General features: G+C 41.4%; 1 protein-coding gene across 2 annotated transcripts in view; it reads right to left on the reverse strand.

The window, feature by feature from the left end:
• Positions 1 to 24,731, reverse strand: part of LOC146859237 (polypeptide N-acetylgalactosaminyltransferase 17-like) — a 1,122,647-nt gene that overhangs the window by 24,022 nt on the left and 1,073,894 nt on the right. For both annotated transcript variants that reach the window (XM_085649922.1, XM_085649923.1), the window contains one exon: positions 10,277 to 10,444. In XM_085649922.1, the coding sequence (XP_085506048.1) occupies positions 10,277 to 10,444 (168 nt within the window). The remainder of the gene's footprint in view (positions 1 to 10,276; positions 10,445 to 24,731) is intronic.

Consider the following 24,731-nt stretch of genomic DNA (forward strand, 5'->3'; position numbering starts at 1 on the left):
CGCGCTGCTCTTTATGCGCCTCTGGGCACGACGACCAGCAGGGCAGTATGGGAGGCGTAGTCCTCTCCCTCCGTATGGGTGGCAGGCAGCGGCAGTGGTGGCGGTCTGAGTTTTTCAAATATTATTGTGTAAAATGTGCCCTCATTTTCCTAATCCAGGTTTATATTGCGAAGTATGAAGAGAGCACGCACTCAGGCACCCAGACACTTACAGGTGTTCGGAACGGAGTTATCCGAAATGGTGAAAACGGTGGCGGAGGTTTAATCTGTCTGAAGCGTGAGTTTGGTAAAAGGAGGAGGAGTTAATGGAATCGCAATTTTTTGTTTACTTAAATTGTGAATTTGCATTTGGGTTGATGCATCCCAAATGCAAAAATACCGGTTGCAAAGCGACAGATTTTGCAAATCTGCTCCTTTGCACCCGTATTTAGAATGATGCATGTGCCCCCACTTTTATAATCTGCTATGGGATAATTTTGGGGTGTGTTTTCATTTTATTTCTGCTAGCAGTGTTGCACAAATACTTTACATATTGCCTCTGAGTTGAGCTTGACTGCTCTGTGCTAAGCTACCTGAGGGTTGAGCATAGGTTAATTTAGGATTTGCCTGTGACTTCGCCCTAGCAATGATTTCACTGCCTCAACCAGTAACCACACTACTTACACTGGTGATCAGCTGTGAAGATTTAGACTTGTGTTTGTGCAGTGCCATACAGTAATTTTGTGTTACACTACCATCCCATAGAAATTCTTCGAGATCAATTCCAGCCTTTTTCAATTCCCCCTAGTTTACTGATTGGCTATTTTTCCTTTCATTTTAAAATTTTGGGGGTACATGCATCATTCTAAATACCGGTCGCAAAGGGGCAGAATCTGCCCCTTTGCGACCGGTATTTTTGCATTTGGGATGTATCAACCCAAATGCAAATTCGCAATTTAAGTAAACACAAAATTTGCGATTACTTGAATGGGGAATGCATTTAGGGAATCACAAATTACGATTCCCTAAATGCAATGCATGATACAATTTTAAATTGCGATTTTGCAATTAGGGATCGCAAATTACCATCAATTTAAAGTTGATGGTAATTTGCAAAAACTTTGAAAAATGCACTAAAGTTTTCAAAGTTCCCTGTTACACACACACATAATCCTTGGGGCATGTGTGTGCGCAACATGTGGTCACATGGCAATTTCAGGGGTGCATCAGGGTGTCTTTTTGGCAACCTTGCACCCTTGAAATTGCATGCGCAATTTGCGTGTACCTATTTGGTACTCGCAAATTGCACATGGAATTCCGATTCATTCCTATGGGCCTTTACGCCCATAATCATGAGTGGAAAGCTATTCCTTAATTGCAAATCGCAGTTTGCAATTCGCAATAAAGGAATATGTAGGAATCACTAATACTTTTGCGAAACCTACATGCATAGGCAATTGCGATTCCATAATTACGATTCCTTAATAATCGCAATTCTGGAATTGCAATTTCCTGCAATGATGCATGTGCCCCTTAGTTCTTTACCTCTTTGTCTCATCCCTTGAAAGTGGAGAGGCTCAATTTGGATAACCTCAGCTTGGCTGAGCTGCAGAGACTTTGTATGGAGAGGGGACAACATACAAGAAAGAAGGGCACAAACCTGGATCTTCAGATTGCCATACCTGCCTCTAAGGAGGGCACTAGGACAGACTCCCAGCCTGATGGTTCTGAGGATGAGAGTCCTAATGTGGAGGATCCTGATGAGGGGGACCTTGATTTGGGAATGGAGTATGACCTGGCTGTGCACCCCGAGCAGGAACTCACATTGTAGGGAGCACCTCTACTAACTAGGAGAGTCTGTCTAGTGTGCAAGCACGGAACAGAGTGTCTTTTAGAAACATGTCCCCAGAGAAGCTGGCAGACAGGAAAGCAGAAAGGGAGTTCAGGCCCCAAATTTCCATGCTTAAGACAGACGAAAAGAATTCTGAGAGAGCTTTGGCAGAAAAGAAACTGCTGCTTGAGCGTTAGAGGAGCCTGAAAGAACTTGAGGTAAAAGCTAAACAAACCACAGAATCCAGCAGCAATGGTGGAAGCTTATCTGTGGTGTCTAAAGCTGACAAGGTCTGCATACCAAAGGACCGTGGGCCCAATTATTTGGTGGGAGATATTGACAAACGGCTGGCTACATATCATATAGCTCTGAGTGTGCACAATATCCCAGGGGAGCGCTGAAGGGTAGAGGGGGGAGGCTTGTGGAAGTATATGGCTACAGCAGGGAGAGATACATTACTCACACTAGCGGTCGATGACCATACCAAGCATGCCTCCATGAAAGCCATCTTTGTTTCAAACTTTGGGGGTGACCCCTCAGAAGTACCACTAGGGATTCAAGGACAGACACAAGCTCATCAACCAGTCTTTGGTAGGCTTCTAAGATTACTCCAGTAAGGCACTGAATGGCTGGGTGAGGGGCAGCAAAGTAAATGGTCATGACGGGCTCTACAGCCTTATTCTGAGGCAGCACTTGCTCAATAATTGTTTAACAGATCTTCACCAGCACATGGTGGATAGTAAGCTGACGGATCCCAGGAACCTTGCAGAGGAGGCAGCTATCTCGGTCAGCACCAGGCTGTCCAAGAAGGCATCTGGGGGGGACTTCCAAAAGTGTGATAAAGATTCCCACCAGAAGAAAGAGAGGGGGGATAAAAACAAAAAAGAGTCCATCAGGCCCTCAAAATAGTTCATACGGGAAAGGGTCCCATTCCCAACCTGGCCACCAAAACAAAGGTTTTGTGGACAAAAGTACTATTTACTATGGGCTACGAGTGCTACCAGTATGGGCACATCAAGAGAGATTGCAGGTGTTTCAAGAGGGCAGAGCAGTCCCAGTGGTTAACCATTGTAGCACTTTGGAAAGAGAGGGCGCTAGTCAGCATAGGGGGACAGGTGAGGTTACCTAAGTGCCCCTGGATGATGGAGAGATTGCACCTAACACCCACATGCCTGCCAATACTTCCAAGTATATGCAGTGGGTCACAATCAAAGTGCAGAGGGTGGAAGCTCTGAGAGACACAGGAGCCAGCATGGCTACTGTTTGGTGTCATCTGGTGTCCTAAGAGCAGGGGATACTCGATATATTTCACCAGGATGCAGTAGCAAACAACTGTGAATGCCACTACCCGTTGGCTCTGGTTCCCTTGGAGTTAAGGGGGATTTCAGGTTCTCTTAAGGTAGCTGTCAGCCCTGCATGCATGTGGATTATTTGCTAGAGAATAACTTGAAGCCCAAACCCTGGAAAGAAGTGGAACTCAATTTGCACCTGGAAATGTTGAGGTTGCCTGAGAAGGTCTGGGTGACCACGTGGTACATGGCTGCTCGGGAGGAAATTCAAGAGAGCCTGGAAGACTGGCTAGGCAGTTGCAAAGAAAGATATGGGTAGGAGGCATGGTAAACCAGCCTCTGAAGCTCCTGCAGTATCGGTGGATCGGGTGCAGGAGGAGGTGGCCCAAGAGGCGACTTGGGAGGGCACTGCCTCTCTACGTGACCTGCCTGTGCTTGCTGGGTGGCAGGTTGAGGGGGGCCCATCAGGAAGGAGTTATGCAAGGCACAGAGAGAGTGCCCAGCTCTTGAAGGTCTGAGGTGGCAGGGTGCATCCCAGGCAGCTAGTGACACCTCTGGAGATCACCAAAACCACTGGGAGAATAACCTCTTTTATAGTGAGCCTAATATGCCTGTGAATGGTAACTCCCCAGCCCAGTGTTACTGGGCCTTCCTGCTGGGTCTCACTCATGAGATACAGTTGGCAGGCTATCTGGGGCAGGTAAAGACCTTTGACAGACTTGTCACCCACTTTGTTTTGGCCCTGGATGAGGACAGTCTCATATGCTTTCTGTAGGACTTGTCTCTCCTGCAAGCTACTGGGAAGAAACCTAAGGCTTCCCTGACTTCCATGTCTTGGCACTTCCTTTGAGAGGTTAGGCATTGACATTGTTGGGCCCTTGGACCCCAAAACTGCCTTTGGCAAAAGATTCATCCTGGTTTTGGTGGACTATGCCATAAGGCACAGAGAGGCCATCCCTCTGACGACCATAACTACACCTGCAGTGGCTAGGGCCTTGATTGTGGTTTTTACCCGAGTGAGCTTTCCCGAGGAAATGGTATCAGTAAGGCCCTAACCTTACCTTTTATTACATGCGAGTCACCCCTAAGGTAGGTCCAAAGTAACCCTGTGGGAAGAGTGCAGTGTATGTGAAAAGTAGGACATGTCCTGGTGTATGTGACATGTCCTGGTAGTGAAATACAGTGTGATTAATTTTTCACTATGGAAAGGCTATCTGTCCCATAGGATAGAATGAGAGTTTATTCATAACCTCTTATAAGTATAACTTCACATTGGGGCAAGGTAGGAAAAAAGGAGCCCGGTATGCCTGAACTCAGAAAATAAAAATGCATCTTTCAGTAAAGATTGATTTTATATTGTGTGTTTGAAAATACCATTTTTAGAAAGTGGGCATTTTCTTGCTTAGCCATCCTGTGTGCTTTTGCTGGTTTGTGGATTGACTGTCTGGCTTTAGAGTGACAGGTGCTGGGGATGTGCATTCTCTTCAGACAGCCATGGGGGGGGGGGGCTGAGGTGTGTCCTGCCTGTCCTGGATGAGTCAGGGCTGGACTGAATAGACCTGGGCTGCATTTAGAGTAGGGGAGGAGATTTCCTTGCACCTGAATAGACCTGGTCTGCCTTACTCAATGCTGCCTCCACCTCCTGCCAAGGAGCTGGACGAGAAAGGACAGAACTGTTTGGACTAAGAACAGAGCCTTTCTGCCACAAGAGAACAAAGAGAATTGCAGTATACATTTTGGGGCCCAGACTCCAGAATATTAGAGTACTTCTTGACTCAAGAGGAAGCTATGCCAAGGAGAATAGTTGGGAAAGCTGAAGGAGAAGTAATGCACCTCTGCTGTGTGCCCTCGGGGGTTGGCCTGCAGTGGCTGTTTCTGCTAAGGACAGGACTAAGGGGCATATGTATCAACATCACCATTTGCGATTCTCAAATAGCGATTTTTAAAGAATCACTATTTGAGAATTGCAAAACGGGATGTATTTAAAAAATCGCAAACTTTTTGCGATTTCTTAAAATTCCTTAATTGCGATTAGCAAATTGCGAAATCGCAATTAAGGAATACCTGCCCATTCATTTCTATGGGCCAGGAGACCCATAGGAATGAATGAGAAGTAATTCTCAAATAGCGAATTCGCAATTTGCTAATCGCTATTTGAGAATAATTTCAAAGGTGCAAGGGTGTCATGATGACACCCTGATGCACCCCTGAAATGAGCATGTGTGTGCATATGGCGCACATAAATGCCCTAAGGGCATGTATGAGCGTCACGTGGCACTTTGCAAAATTCAAAAAAGTGCATTTTGAAAGGAAATCGCAAATTACCACCAACTGGAAGTTGGTGGTAATTTGCGATTTCTTAAGGATAATTCGCACAACTTGGGTGCTTTTTACATATCATTTAAGAAATCGCAATTTGCGATTTCTTAAATGCTTACGCAAAATTAAGAAATCGCTAAATTAGCAATTCCTTAATTTTGCGATGGGATTTTGCCTAATACATCCCGTTTTGCGAATTTTTAATCGCAAACGCTGTATTTTGCGAATTGCAGCGTTTGCGATTAAAAATTCGCTTGATACATATGCCCCCTAGTCTTTCCCCTCTACTTGTGATAATGGATCTCTTAAATGCTTCACTACAAGAAGCTTCCATTCCATCTACATGGAAACATGCCATGATCCACCCCCTTCTTAAAAAGACTAATGCTGACCCAGACGTATTGAGCAACTACCGTCCTATATCCCTGCTCCCGATCATTTCTAAGATTCTGGAAAGACACATCCATTCGCACCTCACCCAGTATGTGACTACTCACGGACTTCTTCACCCTTCTCAGTCGGGCTTCAGAGCAGGTTTTTCTACCGAAACCACCCTACTTGGGGTCACGGAAAACTTACGTCACCATCTGGACAACGGGGACACAGTCGCGCTCATTTTACTTGATCTGAGCGCCGCCTTTGACACGGTGTCTCACACTGTGTTAATAAGGACACTTAAGTCACTGGGCATAAACGGACCCGCCTTAAACTGGCTGACTGCTTTCCTTTCAAATCGCACCTTCCAAGTTTTCTCACACTCAGCCTGCTCTGAAGTCCACTCCTTTGCCCATGGTGTACCATTCTCTGCCCCTTGTTATTCAATCTCTATATAAAACCACCTGCTGTGATAGCTGAGAGTTCAGGGTTATCTCTCTTTTCCTATGCGGACAATTCACAAATCATTTTTTCCCTCTCTTCACACAAAACCATTTTGCCTTCCACCCTCAAAATTGGACTGAGTAAAATAGCTTCTTGGATGCAAGAAAATTTTCTCCAACTAAACTGTGAAAAAACTGAAATACTGGTACTGGGAAAAAATAAGGATCTCTGGAACCCCCAACACTGGCCTTGAGAAATGGGTGTCCTTCCTTCTCCCTCTCCCCAAGTCCGTAACCTGGGTATCACAATCGACGAATCACTTAGTATGCACCCCCAATCTGTCAAAGTCGCAGCGACCTGCTTCACCATTCTTAAATGGTTAAAAAAATCTGTTGGATGCTTCCGGAAACCACAAGGAAAACCGTAGTCAATGCTCTTATTACATCCAGGCTTGACTATGGAAATGTACTTTATTTTGGCGCCAACAAGTCTGTAGTCCAAAGACTACAGACGGTACAAAACGCAGCAGTCAGACTCCTGTGTGGAGTCCCGAAGACCGCCTCCATTTCATCTTATCGATGCAAGTTGCATTGGCTTAAAATCGAAAATCGGATTAAGTTCAAGGCACTGAGTTATATGCACAAAATTAAATCTTGTTGTGCTCCTAGCTATCTTCAGTCCTTAGTCAGTCCTTATTTTCCCTCCCGAAATCTCCGCTCTGCCACCCAAGCAAGGTTTGTCATCCCAAGAGTCAAATTAGCTCGGATGGGCGGCAGATCCTTTTCTTACCTCGGCCCTTTGTCCTGGAACTCTTTACCCACATCACTCCGGAACGAGACCAACTATACAAAATTTCGTAAGTCTTTAAAAACCTGGCTATTTAACAGATAAAGTTTCTACCGCTCTTTCATTCCTTAGTTTTCTGACTTTTGGTCCTTTGCGCCGGGAAACCCTTTTTGGGTAGCTGTTGCGCATTACAAATTTAAAAACTAACTAACTAACATGTATAAAACCGAATAAAGCTTGTTCTGATCTGATCTGACTAGTTCCTCAGGGACAGAAAGCTCCAACTTCCTTGCACCCAGCCCATGTACTCTGCCATCTGTGAGTCCTACCATGCCAAATGGTGCCACCCTAGTCTTAGACCCTTGGAAGTGGGCCTAAAGGTGCTCTGCCAGCTCATCTGTTGATACAGAAGAACCGACGCATGGCCTCTGCTCTGAGTATGCTCTGCCACAAGGACCTAGCATCGACTTCGAAGCTCGCATTGGAACCAACACTGAACAATGCCTCTCTGACGCAGGCCATCGCATCGCAAATCTCTTCAATAATAACCAGGTTTTCGCACTCAGCCTAGCAGCTCCTCGGAGCCAACACATTTAATCATTTTCGACCATTTACCGGGCTGCTATCAATTAGTATCTTTTTTTAACTTAAGCATTATGCACATTATCAATGCACCTCACTCTTTCTAAGCTCACTTTTTAGTATGGGAATGTCCCCTCCATTGCAGGTCTAGGGAATGGTTGTGAAGACCTAGAATGGACAATTTTTACCAGAACAAGTATGATAATAGGGGTCTGGTAGTGTGAGCCATTGGAGTGTGTGGACTGTGTGAGTATCTGCTAAATTCATTTTGGATTGCATAAGATTGAGGTTAAAGGTAGACTGCCAGAATAGCATTGAGTATTGCTAGCATTTCTGAGGCATTTGTAAAGCAAACGACTATGAAGTTTGGGAGGATGGAGACAGTGCTCCCTAGTGGAGAAAGAAAGGATCATAATGTGAGGTCCTAGTCTGTCACTTCTTGAAGCATTCCCATTAGTCTGGAAGGAGGGCTTGTAAAAGTGTAGACAGCATCACTTTTGCAAGACTGGATTAATCTTTGTGGTAAGGGCCCTATGTTTTTTCCTTCAAAGGAGCTGCTCCAAAAAGTCTAGTAGCTGCCTGGTTTCTTTTTACTCTTGTTATGCATGCTCTACTGAGATACTCCCCTTATCAGCCCCTTAATGACAACGACTGTATTTAGAGAGAAGGCATACACACAAAAAGGGAACAGCCACAAAAGGATTTCATAACAGAGCATGGGGACTCAACAGTCTAAGGGGCATATTTTAACAATGCCCCTGCTGCACATTTATGCCACTGGAGCATCCGGATGCGCAGTCTGCCAGCCCATATTCACATATTTCCACATGTGCTGCATTCTGCAGCAACCAAAAAATGAGGAAAACGCCTCTTTTGATTGTGGTTGTGCAGGAAGGTGTCTCTTCCTGCTCAAAAACATTCTTGCCATGGCGCACGGCTGCAGTTTGTGCGCCGGCAGAAAGGATAGGAATGCTCCATATCTTGTAGATACAGTCCCTTCCTGCGCTTTTCTTTTGACGTAAGGTAGCACAGCTAGAAGGTTTGTGGTACGTCCCTACGTCAAAATATTGTAAATATGCCCCTAAGTCTGGAAAAGGAGAATGAGGGTGACTGACCCAGTTGATTCCAAGATTTCCCATTGATAGGCACTCCATCAGGGAAACCTCAAAGCTCCAGGTTGATGCCACTGGCAGGCAACCAAATAGAGGTTAAGGGACATTACCTGAAGAAGTCTGAAACTTCTTGCTAGAGGAGAGATGTGAGTATGCCTCTGAAAGCAGTATGACTGACCCGGTGAGTGAGGAGGGTGGAGGCTATCTCTCCATTTTTAAATCTACATTACAACCTGGCAGATGTGCTTCCCAGAGGAAATGGATTGATCTTTACCCAATCAATCTTAAACTGTACTTCTGTCACTTGCAGAGCAGAGAAAAATCACTGCCTCTATAATGCATGCCCTCAGTTACTCCAATGGGCCTTGTGTTTTCTCCACTCGCTCCATGGCCTGGCAGTTATCAGAATAGTGTCTCAAGTGGAATAAGCAGTGTGAAGTCACAGAATTCAGGTTTGAAGCCTAGGTGGAAAGTTAGGCAACCCTAAAGGTATGCTGAGTCAAGACAAATGCATGTCTGAATTGTCAATGCCCACCCAAGACCTATTAGGCAGCTGTTTTCCATTGAAGAATCAATAAATGACTTCCACAGTAAAATCTGCAACCTATTTTGGTGCTGGAAGGTGCTCCTGTGCAACATTTGACTCCCCAGCATTGTGTCATGAGAGGCCCGAGGGCTAATTCCTATGATTAACTCCATTCCCACTGAAGACTCCTGCCAACTTGTCATTTACCTATGGGTGGGCTCTTCACTTTTGTTTAGGTGGTTGTTTTTTTTATTAGAGCCTAAACCACAAGGGAAACTACAACCACATCCTTAGTGCTGCCCTAGCCTCTGCCAACTCACTGCCCACAACTAGGAAGTGGCGGTATTGTACATGAAGAATCACATCAATGGGCCCTCACAACTGAAGTATCACTACAGCAGACAGGTAAATATCCAAGCACTGAAATTGCTCAAGAGTCCAGGGCTAATCGAAATCATGTGTTCTGATTCTAAAACCATTGCCTACAGGGTATATTATCAATAGACTGACTGATGGGGCAGAGACAAGTAATCTGCTTGCACCCCCTTCTAGAAATTTACACCTTAAAAATTCCATCTGCATATCAATTTAGTTGTCTCTCCTGTTGCAGCATAGTGACACCCTATGTACCTTATACACATGCTTTATGCATTGTATTATATATTTGGCATATTAATGCACTTTATTCTTACAAATGTAAATGAACAGGGTGTACTTTCAGTATTAAGAGATATTGGGTTGAATGTCCGAATCTGTAACCCTACACCACCTCCATGAGTAAGCCTTGGACTGCTCGCTTCTTTGCCCTGTGAGTCAAGCACTAAAGGGTGTACCTAGTGCTCCTTTATCACTGGCCTTAGTAAGTCTAGCTATCAGTGGTAAAAGGACTTAACCCCGAGAGTTGAGGCCCAGTAATCCACGAGATTCCGGGGACACCAAAACACATTATTTGATGACTTCATTTAATTTGGAAACTAATTATTTCAATAATAAAGAAGGTTAAGTACACAAATAAGAGGAAGATAGAAACAAACCTGTGTGAAATTCCAGCGCTTGTGGAGACTACTTTTCACCTTGTCACAGTCAAGAAGTTGAGGGAGCCAGCTCTTTTTGTTGTCTACTAGGCACCGTGTGTCTGGTAGGAGAGTGGTGGATCCAAGAGTGCCCAAATGCAGAAAGCCCTCCTTGGTGTACCTTGAAAGCTGAACAAGAAACAAACATTAATATATTTGATGTTAAATCACTTTTTGGTAAACAGTGAGAAAGTAAATTGACCAACGAAAGAAGTGGCAAGCAAACAAATAGGAAAAACATAACAATTTCGAAAATGTAAAGTGAAAGGAAAAACTATTCGAAAAAATACTAAAAGGATTAAAGTTAGGGAACAAGAAAAAGAAAGGCAAGAGCTTGAATTACAGTTAGAGATAGGGCAAAATCTTCAAGCTATGGTTAGGGTAAGGGGCCATTTGATGAAACAAACTAAGGCTCTGATTTTGTGTGGGTTTAGGAAAAGGTTAGATAACAGGCTGGGTAATGGTTAGAGATACGATTGGGATTAAGTATAGGGTTAGGTCTAGGATCAAGGTTAAGCACAGGATTGTGTGAAAGTAAATAATTAGTTAGGGGTAAAGATGGGGATGGGTAGATGTATAATCAGAGTTTGAAAAGGGCAAGGGAAACCCTCTAATCTAGGGATCGTTCAAACAATAGGGGTTGTGTTTTGTTGAAGGTAGTGTTGGGGTTAGTATTAGCGTATGAGATCTCACACAGGTGTTGCATTTAACAGTTTGTGAAGTCAATGTGGTTACAGTTGTGGTTGAATGTCAGGTTATACCATTGTTGTAGAAGGAAATATAAGCCCCATACTTCTTGTAGCAGTGAAGTATGGCAGGTGACCAGGTTGTAAGTGCAAAACCTGGCAGTATGTAGCAGGTAGAACACAATGAAAAAATTAGCATGTATACACGTCAAGGTAAGAATCTGAAGATAGTAAAGTCTTTGAAGGTAGAAGTTCAAAGACAAATGGGAGATGTGACAGGTTTAGGAGACTGACCGACACATCTATGCTCACTGGGAAAAGGAGGCGTCATTAACTAAGTGCTGTGTAAAATAGGTGAATCTTCACAATTTTTCTGTAACTGGCCGACAGGCTCCTTTAGCCAGTCGGAATCCAGCCAAAATGATAGGTCAGTTTCACTTTTGACTGCCAGCATTGTAATGCGATGTGACCTACGGTCGGACCCTTTCTGACTCATATTGTAATCAGGCCAATAGTATTTAGTTTTCTGGGCATTAAATCAGTCAATACAAGTGACTTCAAACGTTTTCCTTCAAATGGAGGTTCCATCTGGACGGGATCTGTTATATGTAAGTGGGAAAATTGCCAAACACTGAAGTACATAATCCTGTTTTTGATAACCACATCTTATTTATTTATTTATTCATGCATATTTACATAATGCAGACATTGCGCAAAAGTGCTAGAGAGCTTTACTGGAGAGATAGTTTGTTACATAGAAGTTACAGATGGTTAAAGATAGACAATACAGGTATAAGTAATTTAAAAGGTTGAAAGTGCAACCCATAGATCATTACATAGAACATAGTGTATAAAAGCCATAAAAATAAAGCTGACAGCGTTTAAAAAAATGGGGCAAAAATAAGCCAGAGAGCTCAAACTGCTCTGTATAATTTCACTGCTGTTAAAGGTTTAGAATGGGACCGGGGAAACAGGATTCCCTGGAGACTCAAAATCCTTCCATTGTGGGTGGGTCATCATATCAATGACACAATATTGAAGAAAACAATATTGTATATCAAGAATATTTTGTCAAAAATGTCATTTACAAAATATTGTTCCCTTATCCTTAAAAAGGTAAGTATAAAAATATTGTTTCACACTAATATTGTTAAAAAACATACACAAATATTGTTTCTTAATATATATAGTTTAACGTAGTTAACGTTAAATATGTATACAATCAATACAATATTAATTAAATGAAACTCATTAATATGTAATACTATATTTAAATGTATACTTACATAAACACACAGATGTATTTTTGTGTAGATATATATATATATATATAATTTAACATAATTAGAAAAAAATATTTGTATATAAAAAAATGTGATTCATTATTTACATGTATTACCATCAAAAGCACATAAAAAAATATACATATATATATATATTTTTACATGAAACAAAAAATATAAACAATTGAATTATAAAACAATACCTACATTACATAACAAATAAAATGAAAAAAAGACATTTATAATGCATATTGTAAACATTTTAAAGCCATAAAAATATAAACAAACCCTATCAAATTAAAATTATAAACAAATAATAATACATATATTTAAACAATATTAGGAACAGATTTTGAGTCCGGGAATAATATACATACACTATTCACACACCAGATTATGCAACAGTAGAGAAATTGTAGAACTTCCGAGCGATTAAATATATCAGTCCCAATCCAAACAGTACAACAATAGGAAAAGCGTTGGACTTCAGAGGAGAAAAATGGGCTATTCCCACTCCGGTCTGTGCAACAGTAGGTAAAGCGTTGGACTTCAGAGGGGTAACATTTCCTATTTCCACTCTAATCTAAGCAAAACTAGGTAAACTGCTCATTACATATTTGCTAAACCGTATTATTTAGAAAAAATATGAAACTCTTAATATAAATGTTATTAATTAATAAATTGTAGTAGCTATATAAATGCATACATCGCGTCATGTGATCAAGGGCGTGTCAGGCCGAAACGCATCATGGCGGTTGTGGTGGCTTAACAATAAACAAGAAATCCAGCACAAATTTTGGGTTCGCATTCCGTTTGTTCCCAGTGAAAGGGAAGTTGCAGAAAACGGTTGAGTTGGGATATATATATATATAACTTAGGAACTTTTATAATTGCGGCAACATCAAGGAACCCAGTGGAGGGTATGAATGGTGGTGAAACAGACTCCAACTCCCAGCATGTATAAAATCCGTTACTCGCCTGAGAGGCCCATCGGAGGGCTATTACCGAAGAGCATGCAGAAATGGGAGAGGGGCTGTTTCACTGTTGATTGTGTTATTGCGATCAATGCCTTTCAGGAAGGAGCAGCCCGCTCCAAAACACGTTTGGCTACGGATCTGAATTCGGAAGGAAACGTGATTTTAAATAAAGAATTCTGGTGAATCATTCGCTGTGAGTGCGTCTCTAAAACAGGGCACTTGTTGGAACATATATACATATATACATATATATATATATTCAACAAACTTTGTTGCGCACTCTGGAACTGCTTGTTCATTCATTTATTGAAGCTTGCAAATAATCGATTAATTTCTCTGCCAGTTACAAGGAGATGATGGACGGAGCGCTGAAACTTTTCAGACACTCACCCCCAGTCACAGATCTGGGATGAAGCCATCATCATTCTTTAGCTCACTTCGCCACCTCAGTTCAGACCCAGCTATATGTAAATCAGTCTCGACCCTGTGCCTGATGGGAACAGTCCAGCCCGCACTGCCAAGCCAGGTCTTCCCTGAACCAGAAACAAGCATCCTGGGACCAGTTTCTGGGTAACACCTTTCATCAACCAGGCTAGCTTGAATCCAGTGGCAAAGTGAGCAAGTGACCCACGACTGGGCATACCCTGCCAACTTAGGGAGAACAAAGCAAACACAAAGCCAGGCTAGCTTGAATCCAGTGGCAAAGGGAGCAAGGTCTAAACTGAGTTGGCATGGTGAGCAAAAGAATGATGGATTTAACCCAGATCTCTTGACTGGGGGTGAATGTTTTGATTGGTGCTGCATTCCATCCATCAATTGTGTGGACTCTTTTACAATTTATCATGTAACAAAAACACCATTGATTGGACAGGTGGCTCGTCATACAAATAAATACCAGATTCTAGATAGTACTCTCATACAAAACTAAGCAAGCGCAGCGGCCATTTTGTAACGTCATAATCCGACTTGCAGTAACAAAAACAATACATATAAAATGTATAATATTTGAATATTATTTTGCCCTAAATGGGCCTACCATCTTCAAATATCTATTAACTTATGGCATTGCTTCATGGAAATGTGTCATATTTACTCAATTAATTCGTTCATCCCGCCCTCAATAGGCTATTTTATAACTGTACTGCCACGTTATTTAATGTTTGGAGGTTAGTGATAAATAATTTGATCAATAGCTCAATTTTATGTGTAATAATTGCCTAAACATTATTATTTGATTATGTCATTTCTACCTATTTCATTGTACAAATTCAAATCATGAGAGACTCCATCGTTCTTTACTTCTCATGTACGTGTTTTAAACGATTCAATATTGATCAATATATCTATTGTAAGATCATGAGTGAGACGCCTGTTATGAACTTTTTTACAAATTAATTTAACCTACATGAGACCATTATTCCTCTTCACTGTTAGGCCCCATGGTGTACGGGTTCTCATGTACAGCGATTCTAACTGCTTTGAGGATCTGACCCTATCGCCCCCTCTTTCCTTGTGTGGGACTTGATCTATACAGAAGAATGTAACCAATTAACAAAATTGAGAAACAACGCAATAATTAATTTCCAATTTAAAAATAATGGTTCTGTAATTAATACTTAATTAGCTTGCCTTCTATACCTCTACTAGCCTAGCAACCCACACCTAAATATAACTACACATAAATAAGTATAACACAATTGTCATAATTGATAATCAATTAAATACCTAATAATTACCAATGATTTACTTATTGTTACTTAATAATTCTTTAGCTAAAAGCCCACACCTACAATTTAACTAGTATATATAATTTTTACACCATTTATATAATTATTAATCAACTATGTCTTCTACGGGTTGGGGATTTCAACTGTACAACTTGTAAGTTCAGTTCTCAGCATGTATGTGGGCTGGAAGACATTGAGGGTCAGCACCTGAGGCACTTTATTCACTCTCCCCTGGGTGGAACCCTAAATTTCATTCTTGTGGCCTATTATCTAAGCTTCTTAAACAATCATGGTCGCAAGCCTTTTCCGCAGTAGCCTACCTTTACTGGTGGTGGTGGGGTCGGGTCTATTGATTTCATGTTAATGTCCAATAATTTTTTTAATTAATTGTATTAATCTTGTACAGGATTTTAAGCCAAATTGTGCAAGTGATAACTATCCTCTTATTGCATCTCTTGACCTGAAACCAAATATAGGGCATAGTGATAAATGCCCAGTCCATTTTAACCTCAATAAAGGATTTAGGTTGAGATGGGAACGTGTAAATCCATAAAAAATTTGAGGAAGAAACTATTATAAGTAATTATAACCTAATAGATGGATGCTTACAGCTTAATTTGTCCCCGGCAGAACTGATTTGGGCGTTCGAGTTACTTTGCTGTGATGTAGCCCAGAAGCTGACCAGGAAGGTCACCAAAAAGAAACCACTTGAGGCACAATGGTTTAATTCAGAATGCTCCAAGGCCCATAAGGAACTAAAAAGTGACCTATGTGCTACCCCCCCCCCCATGACAGTGAACTAATTAAAGCTACAAGGAATAAATATAAAAAGGTGATTGTAGACAGAAAGAAGGAATTGATGAGTATAATGTGGGAGGACCTCAAAAAAGCAGGCTTTGTCCAAGATTCAAAAAGATGTTGGAGATGTATTAATCACCCATTGATTACTAAAGAGGTGGCAGATGGACTCGCTGATCTTAGGTCAAACATGGGAAACCCACTTCTCAGGTATTTTTAATCCATTACATTAGGTGTCAGAGGAGGAACCTGGGGAAATATCTATTGACTTACCTTTAGCTACACAACTTAGTTTATCCATCACAGTAGAAGAGGTGGAGCTGGCTTTGTCCTAGGGCATCTGTATGAAAGCCCCCGGCCTCAATGGGGTGCCCCTTATTTAAAAAACACCCTAAGCTGTGGGCACCTTTGCTAATGAACGTTTTTAAAGTAGCCATTATTGGCCCACTACCCTCTTTATAGAGGGAAGCAATTATGTTCCCAGTCTTCAAAAAAGGTGCTAGATGTGATCCGACATGTTATAGGCCCATTTCTTTGATTGATGCCAAAGCATCAATCTGGGCAGGGTCCTTCTTGCATGCTTCGAAGATTGGGCATCTAATAATGGGGTTTTGTCCAACACTCAATATGGCTATAGGAGGGGGTGAGGTACTACTGAACAATGTCTTAATTTATCCTTAATCATTAATGAGCATGTCAGGTCAATGAAGAGCTCTAGCCACTTGGCCATCATGGACCTATCCAGCGCTTTTAACACTGTAAACCAAGATAAATTATGAGTCATGATAGATGGCATGGGGGTCGAAATAGCATTGGTAACCCTTCTTCGTAGGCTTCACTCCAGCACCACAGTCACTATAAGATATGGCTGTGAAGGAGAAATAAACCACCCAATTATTTCAACAGAGGGAGTTAGGCAAGGATGTATCGTAGCCCCCTATCCTTTTTTAATATACACAAATGAACTTGATTATCCCAAAATAGGTAATAAATTTGTCCCGCTTTTATCTTACACAAATGACACGGTTCTACTAGCAAAGACAGATATAAGTTTGCAGAAATCTCTTGATGCTTATACTGATTTTATGACCTCTCTCAATTTAAAAGTTAATTTTATAAAATGATATACATGGTCTGTGGACCAAAAACCACTAAAACTAAAACTTTTATTGTGAAGGGAAAGAAAATAGAAAAGGTTAATATTTTTCTCATAGTTGGGTAATTCATTAAACAACCAGATGAAATAGGTACCTCTTACATGTCTTAGAGTGCAGCAGACAAGTAGGGTGGTGGATATACTATTTCACTTTGCTTGTAAACTAGGGCACAAGTTTGTAAAGGAACTAATCACCCTTTATAGAGCTAAATGTCTCTCTATTGCCACGTACGGAACAGGGGTTAATATAAAAATCAACAGCTTGTTTTAATTAAAAAACTAATATAAAAGATTATTGATGTTACTGAAAAGCGCCACCACCCAATTCTGCCACACGGAATTGGATTTAGAATTCATGGAATACCGGATAGGTAGTGCCCCCTTTTACTTATGGGCCAAGATTTGGATTGCAGGTGACTTAATTCTTTCACGCAATGTTATCAAAGACTGTTTAAAATCAGATAATGTTTTAAAGATTCCCTGATTTCATTATCTGAGAAGAAAATACCATGCGATAGGTCTTGAATATTTTTTTAAAAACCCTGAAAGAATTCCCCCAAATGGCAAAATTATTATCAAAGAGGCATACCGTACCAGAGGTAATAGGCATATTTGTCATCAACATGACAATATGGGAGAGCCCGGCTTGTTTCCTGCCCCTCTACAATTTTATTTAACTTTTTCTGTTACGTCCCATTTCGATTTTATCTAATAAGGTTTCATTTATGCACTGTGCACCTTTTTTCTGGTTTTTCCACGTCGAGGAGGGTGTTCATCCAGGCTCACGCCCTGTCCGTCTGATAGCTCTTCCAGACAAAGCACTATGCACTTTGCACTATTTTGCACACTGTATAAATCAGAGTGAACTAGGGGGGTCATTATGATGGTGGAGGGACCGCAGTCCTTCCGCCATCATCCAGCTCATTACCCACTGCCAAATTAGGATGGCGGTGGGTATCGCAGTGGACGCAAAGTCTGTCCGCCGCTTTTCCGCCAAAGGCAATCGCACCAATTGTCTGGAGGACGGTACAGGGCCCCTGAAATAGTGGCGGTGAATATACCGCTTTTTTACGCATCCTTTTTCCCCGCAGGGAATCGCAATGCGGTCGTTGCAACGTCCGCGTTGTAACCACGCATTTTATTACCGCGCAAGTCATAACAACATCTAGCAGGCACCGTCCACCAGATCAGGATGTGGGTTTAGGACGGCCTTTCCATGGCGGCGATGCCACCATGGAAAGGCTGGTGGGGATTGGGTTTGGGGGCTCTTTATGGGCCCCCCTTGTGTGGGGGGTGTCTCTGCACTGGGGACACATATGGTACCCCCTCTCATTTCCATGCACCAAGTGGCAGACACCGTGTGAAAAGCCCAGGATGCACCCGCCAGTATGGCGTGCGCATCCTAATCGCAGTGGTGGTACCGCCGCATGTCTGGCGGGTGGTCCCAAACACCGCTACGATGGCGGGCACACCTAGTCCGAAGCCATCGTAATCAGCCCCTAGATTCCTGCTGCCTCTACTAAGAAATATTCATCCCTGTTCGTATATCGAGGGTTTTTACAGTCATTGGCTACTGCTGAAATCTGCATTGCCAGTAACTAATTACATAAGAGGCTCTATTGCAATAAGAAAGCATTATAAGTAAATCTGTATGAAGATTATTAGGATAATAGCTTATTCCTCAAACTGACCTTCTGCAAAACGCTTAAAATGAAATTGGTGCAGTTTTATAAATTGTTTTAAACTGTTATTGTGAATTTTATGTGTTTTGTATTTTAATTCTTGAATCTGTGATACTTTTTATGGTTCTCTGAACCGCAATAAAGTTATTCTTGACTTGACTTGACTATTAATCAATTAAATATTTAATTATACAATAATAATTATATTTTTTCAAATATCACTTAACTTCCGACCCAATACCCCGAGAAAAAAAGAAGCAAACCACAACTAAAATATAAATACAATAAATCATTATTACATAATGTACATAAATAATTATTAATTAAATATGACTTAATTTCCTTCAAGCTTGCACCCCTACAAACCCAGCAGCACACACTGATAATGTTACTAAATATATGATTGTATATATTTATTGTTCAATTTAATAACTAATTATAAATTAGTAATTGTTACTTATTATCTAATTATCTTCCCACCCTAAACCCCTACAAACATAACAACTGACTCCTACAATATAATTAATTACATGAGTATTACATAATCTACATAATTAATATCAATCACACACTTAATTAAAAATAATTCATTAATAATTAGTTATTTAATTAATATTTAAGTATTACTTAATTATCCCAACAACCACTATGACACTATAAATTACTATTAACATAAAACAAAAACTTCTAAATCACTTAAATTTACAAACTATATTTCAAAAAAACTATTAGTAATCATACAAAAAATAATAACACAAAAAAAATTATGTGAATGAAAACACATCAAAATAATGAAAAAAACATCTTCTTTACAACTATAATATTGAAAACAATATTAACAACGATATTCTTTATAATGGTATTACTTACCATATTCTTGACAGCGGTATTTCTGCGTCATGATATTTTGCATCACAATATTGTTTTCTGATATTTCTGTATCCCCAGATTATAAATGAAATATTTTGTCCAATTACCGGGACATCTGGATGCATGGAATATCAGCCTAGGTAATATTGTTTTTATTTGCCCTTTGATCGAAACAAGTGAATGTCCTCATTCAAGAAAGTTACCTTAGGCATTTTCAGCCAACACAAAATTTGTGTTATTTTAGCTCTGGAGCTTTTTCAATGTTTTGAAAGACCGAATACAAAAAGGAGACAAGTAATGTATTTGCAATGTATTTCTTAAACCAGGATGGGAAAAGCCTGTATGGTTGCCAGGGTAACCTCATGTAGTAATGACTGGGAGGAGACATTTGACCCAGGAGTAAATCAGCCGCGGGCCCGTGCAGGTAACTGCGGTAGGGCGGTGGGGCCGTGTGAGAGGAGATTTCGACAGACGACAACAAGGGCAAATTAATTTTCCTTTTAATTTTCCCTCATGTGCGTCTGTCGAATCCCCCCCAAGCCGGCCCTACCGCCTCATGGCTCTTACCTGCACGGGCCACGGCTGGAGTAAATAGTTGTTCATGCGTTACTAGGTGCAAACGTGAGGGCCTCCCTGCAAAGTACATAGAGGGCCCCCCACCTGGACTCAGTCAGGTGCTCTCAGGCTGGGGTCCACAGGCGTGCTTACTGACTAGGTGATGTTATTGCTGAATAGCTTGCCCTTTAGTTTTATGGTCCCCAGCACTAAACTTTCTATTTTGAATTACAGCCAAGGTTGTCTTTCTTCATCTCTTTCCAGTGGTGGAGCAGAGCGGAGGACAACAAGAGTGCATTACAGAAGGACAGAACAGAGATCCTGCAGAGAATAGAACAAGACAGAATGAAACACCGCTAAGAGTTTTATAGTGATCAAGTCCACTCAGTTCAGATGATTTAAGGAGGTTTATTGAAGATGGTACAAGTAGATCAGATCAAGACCATAAGTAGATCAAATCAAGACCATAAGTAGATCAAATCAAGACCAAATCTGGACCCCACCAGGAGCAGCCAGCAGGCAGCTCAGCCCAGTCAACTGTCCCTCCTCTGACAGACCCACCAACATTCTGATAGCATCATCACATTAACATTCCACTTATGGTAGAATAACATTGGATTGACATTAGCAGGATATAACAAGTTTGTAAAAGGGCATAACAGAAAAGAGCAAAGTATTGTCACAGGGCAAAACAAATCCACTATAGTCACAGGGCAGAAGATAGAAACTGCAGAGACTGCCACATCGCAGAACAGAGGCACTACAGAAAGGCATTCAAGGGGCAGACCAGAGCTATGGGAGAGCAAGAATGACAGGAGTGCAGAGGGAATGCAGAGTTCTGCAACGGGGCAGAACAGTGCTAGATACTGCAAAGCGAGCGATAGGGAGGAACAGAGACAGTGCTGAGTTATGCCACAGGGCCGAAAAGTGACCCCACAGAGCCAATCGCGTAGCAGAAGAGAGGCACAACGGAGCCTGCCGTTTCCGAACCAGACATGTTACAATTTGCTTTGCAGAGTTGATCGGAGCACATTCTAGTTCTAGTCACGTTTTAAATATGTAGAATGTGCACTGATCACCTTTGCAATGCAAATATACCTTTATTTAAAGTAAATAAACATAAAAAATACATCCTTACCTAGTCGAGCTGATTGGACTCGAGCGGCTAGAAAGCGATGTGTATGCTGGGTACTAGCATTCCTGGTAATCCAAGCACAGCTGTCATGCTGCTTTTATTACCAAACAGCATAATAGCACTGCCAGGATTGGCTGGGTCAGGGAAACACAACGCTCCGTCGGAGACTGATGGGGCTGTGTTGAACCTCTTCCCACATAGCGTCCATTATCAAAGTGAGAACTGCCCATGTCAGGTTGACCATGGCAAAACCCCCTTGCAATCTGACATGTGCAGTTCTTTAATTCAGATTTAGTTGATGCCACCTTGCTCCATAGCCCCGCCCCTCCTGGAAGCAAATGCTTCGGTTTCACTTCAGGAGTAGTGGCTCAGAGCAGGGTGGTGAACATCCCCCACGCTTGTAATTTTTATCGTGCTCTTATTCGGACAGATCGTCAAAGATTCTTTATTATGGAGAGTGTGGCTGAAGACTTTCGGCCTCAATGTGCTTATCATGTCTTTATTCAACACTGTGCACCATACACTCTCTCCTTTACAGGTAATCATTGTTTGTGTACAGAGGAAAGTCGTTCTCCAGCTTTACTATCCTCGAACGTAGTTACAGCATGGGCAGTAGCAGAGCAAGTTCCCCTCACTTAATAAACAGAACAGAAACAAAAAGCAGCAACATATGTTTCCTAACAGTTATAGAACAGAAGAGTTCATGAGGATCTGTTACTGCTAACCATGTGCTGTCTTGGATAAGCCACAGGTATGAAAATAGTTGTTCACTATCTACATAGTTTTTGCACTTTTAATTAACAATGCATTTTCACATAGGCTTGCACGTATATTCTTTACTACAAATTATATATATTCAACATTTAGGGCCAGATGCAAGACCATTTTTTGTTTCATGTTTGCGACTGCAAAAAAGGGTGTTGGTGTGTACAAATGCTATTTTGCGTGTCGGTGACTCACAAAATAGTGTTTGCGAGTCGCCATTAGGGAAGTGGCATGCCAAGGGCATCCCTTCCTAACTGAGAGTCAGAGTGGTATGTACCATTGTTTTGTGACTGCATTTGCAACCGGGAGCGGGTCCTCAGGGCACCAAATGCAATAAATGAAAACATTTGACAGCGCATGCAGTCATCCACTTATGTTGCCTCCTTCTCCAAAAATGCATTAAAAAGAAGTCTCGGTATACAGTGAACAACTGGAATTAGTAGTTTTGTCTATGCTTGTCTAATGTTTGTTGTGGCTGAACAGCTCCTCAGCTGCTTCTCTTCTGCCTCATAATAGATTATAAGTGCTGCAGTTTATGTTCTATGAAAGGGGTATGCATTTAAGAGTTCCAGGGGCTTATTTACAAGCCCCTTACACTACCGGTACATCACTTATTCCCATATTAAAAGGGACGCACCGGCGGCGCAATGGGCGTGTAAATAAATCTCCAAGAATGTGTGCATGTGTATACATGTATGCGTGTGTGTCTATTCTCATGCAGGTCCATGTGTACTAACGAACAGCCTAAAACATGACAGATATAGAACACCTGTAGTGATCCCTTGGGGGCTTTCTTTTCCCTCCCACACTGCACCCCTGCTTCTTACTACTTTATCCTGAAATTGTATTCACTGTATCTTGCACTGAATTGGCACTATACTTCCTGAGGTTTACAGAGCTACATCACTGCTGTGCCAACAAATAGGATGAATAGATGGTCTGACCCTGTCTAGTGTCTTGAAGCTGGTACATGTTTTATTCCCAGCCTCCTCTATTCAGCTTGATTTGACTCTGACACAGCGTGCTTTTACTCTCTGGTGTAGCTCAGAAGAAATTAGCACTGATTGGCCAACACTTACCTCTCCAAAGGCTGCCATTTTGAATGAATGACAGCGAATGTTACCATCTGAACAAGGATTACAATCCCGCTTCCAGAGATTTACTCTGGAGGATTGATCTTAGGGCAACTCCTAAATAGAACCCTTTACTTGCATTTACTGGCCACATTGTGACCACATGGGGCACATGGGCCACATAGAGCAGTAGTTCTAAGTACATAAGTAACCAGTCCAACGCTCAGTGATAACTTGATATGGGTGTAGATGTGAGGAAGGCATAGTTTAGCATCTCTCCTAATACGGCTCCTTTTGACAGCTGCAGGCCAGGGACTGAGAAAGCCCAAGAAATGTTCTGCTACAGCAGTATATCAGTATTACAGCTCAGCCGTTGGTATTAAAATACAAGGACAAAATGACATGGAAGATATTTGGCACCTAAAAGCCAACTATGTATCTTAAATCCTATTTCTAATAGTTTGCAGAATCACTGATCTTCTCACAGTTATTGCGGGGTTCCACCAAAGCCTGAAGATGCAGCTGAATCTTTCAAGACAGCAAAGGTGAGGTAATTTTATTTTTGCATGTTGTCTCGAGAATTGATATTGAAAACTATTACAATGCAGATATCATTGTATGGAGTTGAGACTAAGGATATCTCCACAGCTACAGCTAAATGTGATAATATTGTGAAAAAAGTCGTTTCAATGGCTGTAGACAAATTTCTACTGTACATCTATCTATTTATGCAAAAGTATGCTGTGTCCAACATTTGTCCCTCAAACTCTACCCTGTATAGATAACTGTACACAATAGCCCCGATTCATAAAAGTAATCTGAGACAAAATCCTAACTTTACGACTTTCGGTATTCACAGAAGGTATTTAGTAGAAGTAAAGTTAGGAATCCTAACTTTAGTACTAAGAAACTGAGACAAAATCCTAACTTAACGACTTTCGGTATGCACAAAAGTCATTTAGTAGTAGTAAAGTTAGGATTCTTAACTTTACTACTACTAAATGCCTTTTGTGAATACCAAATGTCGTAAAGTTAGGAGTTTGTCTCAGATTACTGTTGTGAATCGGGCCCATTATGAATAATCAGGATTATTTACATAGGGGTTATCCTGATGTTTCCATCAAGGCTGTGGCCTGACTCCAACCAATCTATTTTACATTTTGGAGACTCACCCTATCAATCCAGTATGGTGACTTCAGATTGAAAGTGAGAAGATAATAATAATAATAACAATAATAGGATTATTAATATTAATAATATTAATAATACCACCAACAATAATAATGATAATACTGAGAAAATACTAAGGCTCTGATTGTAGCTAAGCCTGTCCTGAGTTGCTTGCGTTCTGGTTCAGGGAGGGCCTGGCCTGGCAGTTCGGGCTGGACTGTTCCCATTGGAGCAGGGTCAAGACTGATTTGGATATTACTGGGTCCAAACTGAGGTGTCATCGTTTTCAAAATAACAAAGTCCTGGGATGTGGCCCGAGTAATTGTCAGTGGTTGAGATTAATTGGAGCATTCCATCCATCACTATTTGTATGCTCCTTTTCTAGATAGAATCCTCCTTTCAGGGCACTATTCCAGTAACCCTTCTGTTGAGTGAGTTAGCCTCTTTGCTCAATTCAAATGCAGAATGTCTAGCAGTATTAGCAAACACATCCCTTGCACAGATCCTTAGTCATCACACAGCTGGGCTTCGAACTTAAC

Source organism: Triturus cristatus, chromosome 3_2 (assembly GCF_964204655.1).
Source record: "Triturus cristatus chromosome 3_2, aTriCri1.1, whole genome shotgun sequence".
Lineage (NCBI taxonomy): Eukaryota > Metazoa > Chordata > Amphibia > Caudata > Salamandridae > Triturus > Triturus cristatus.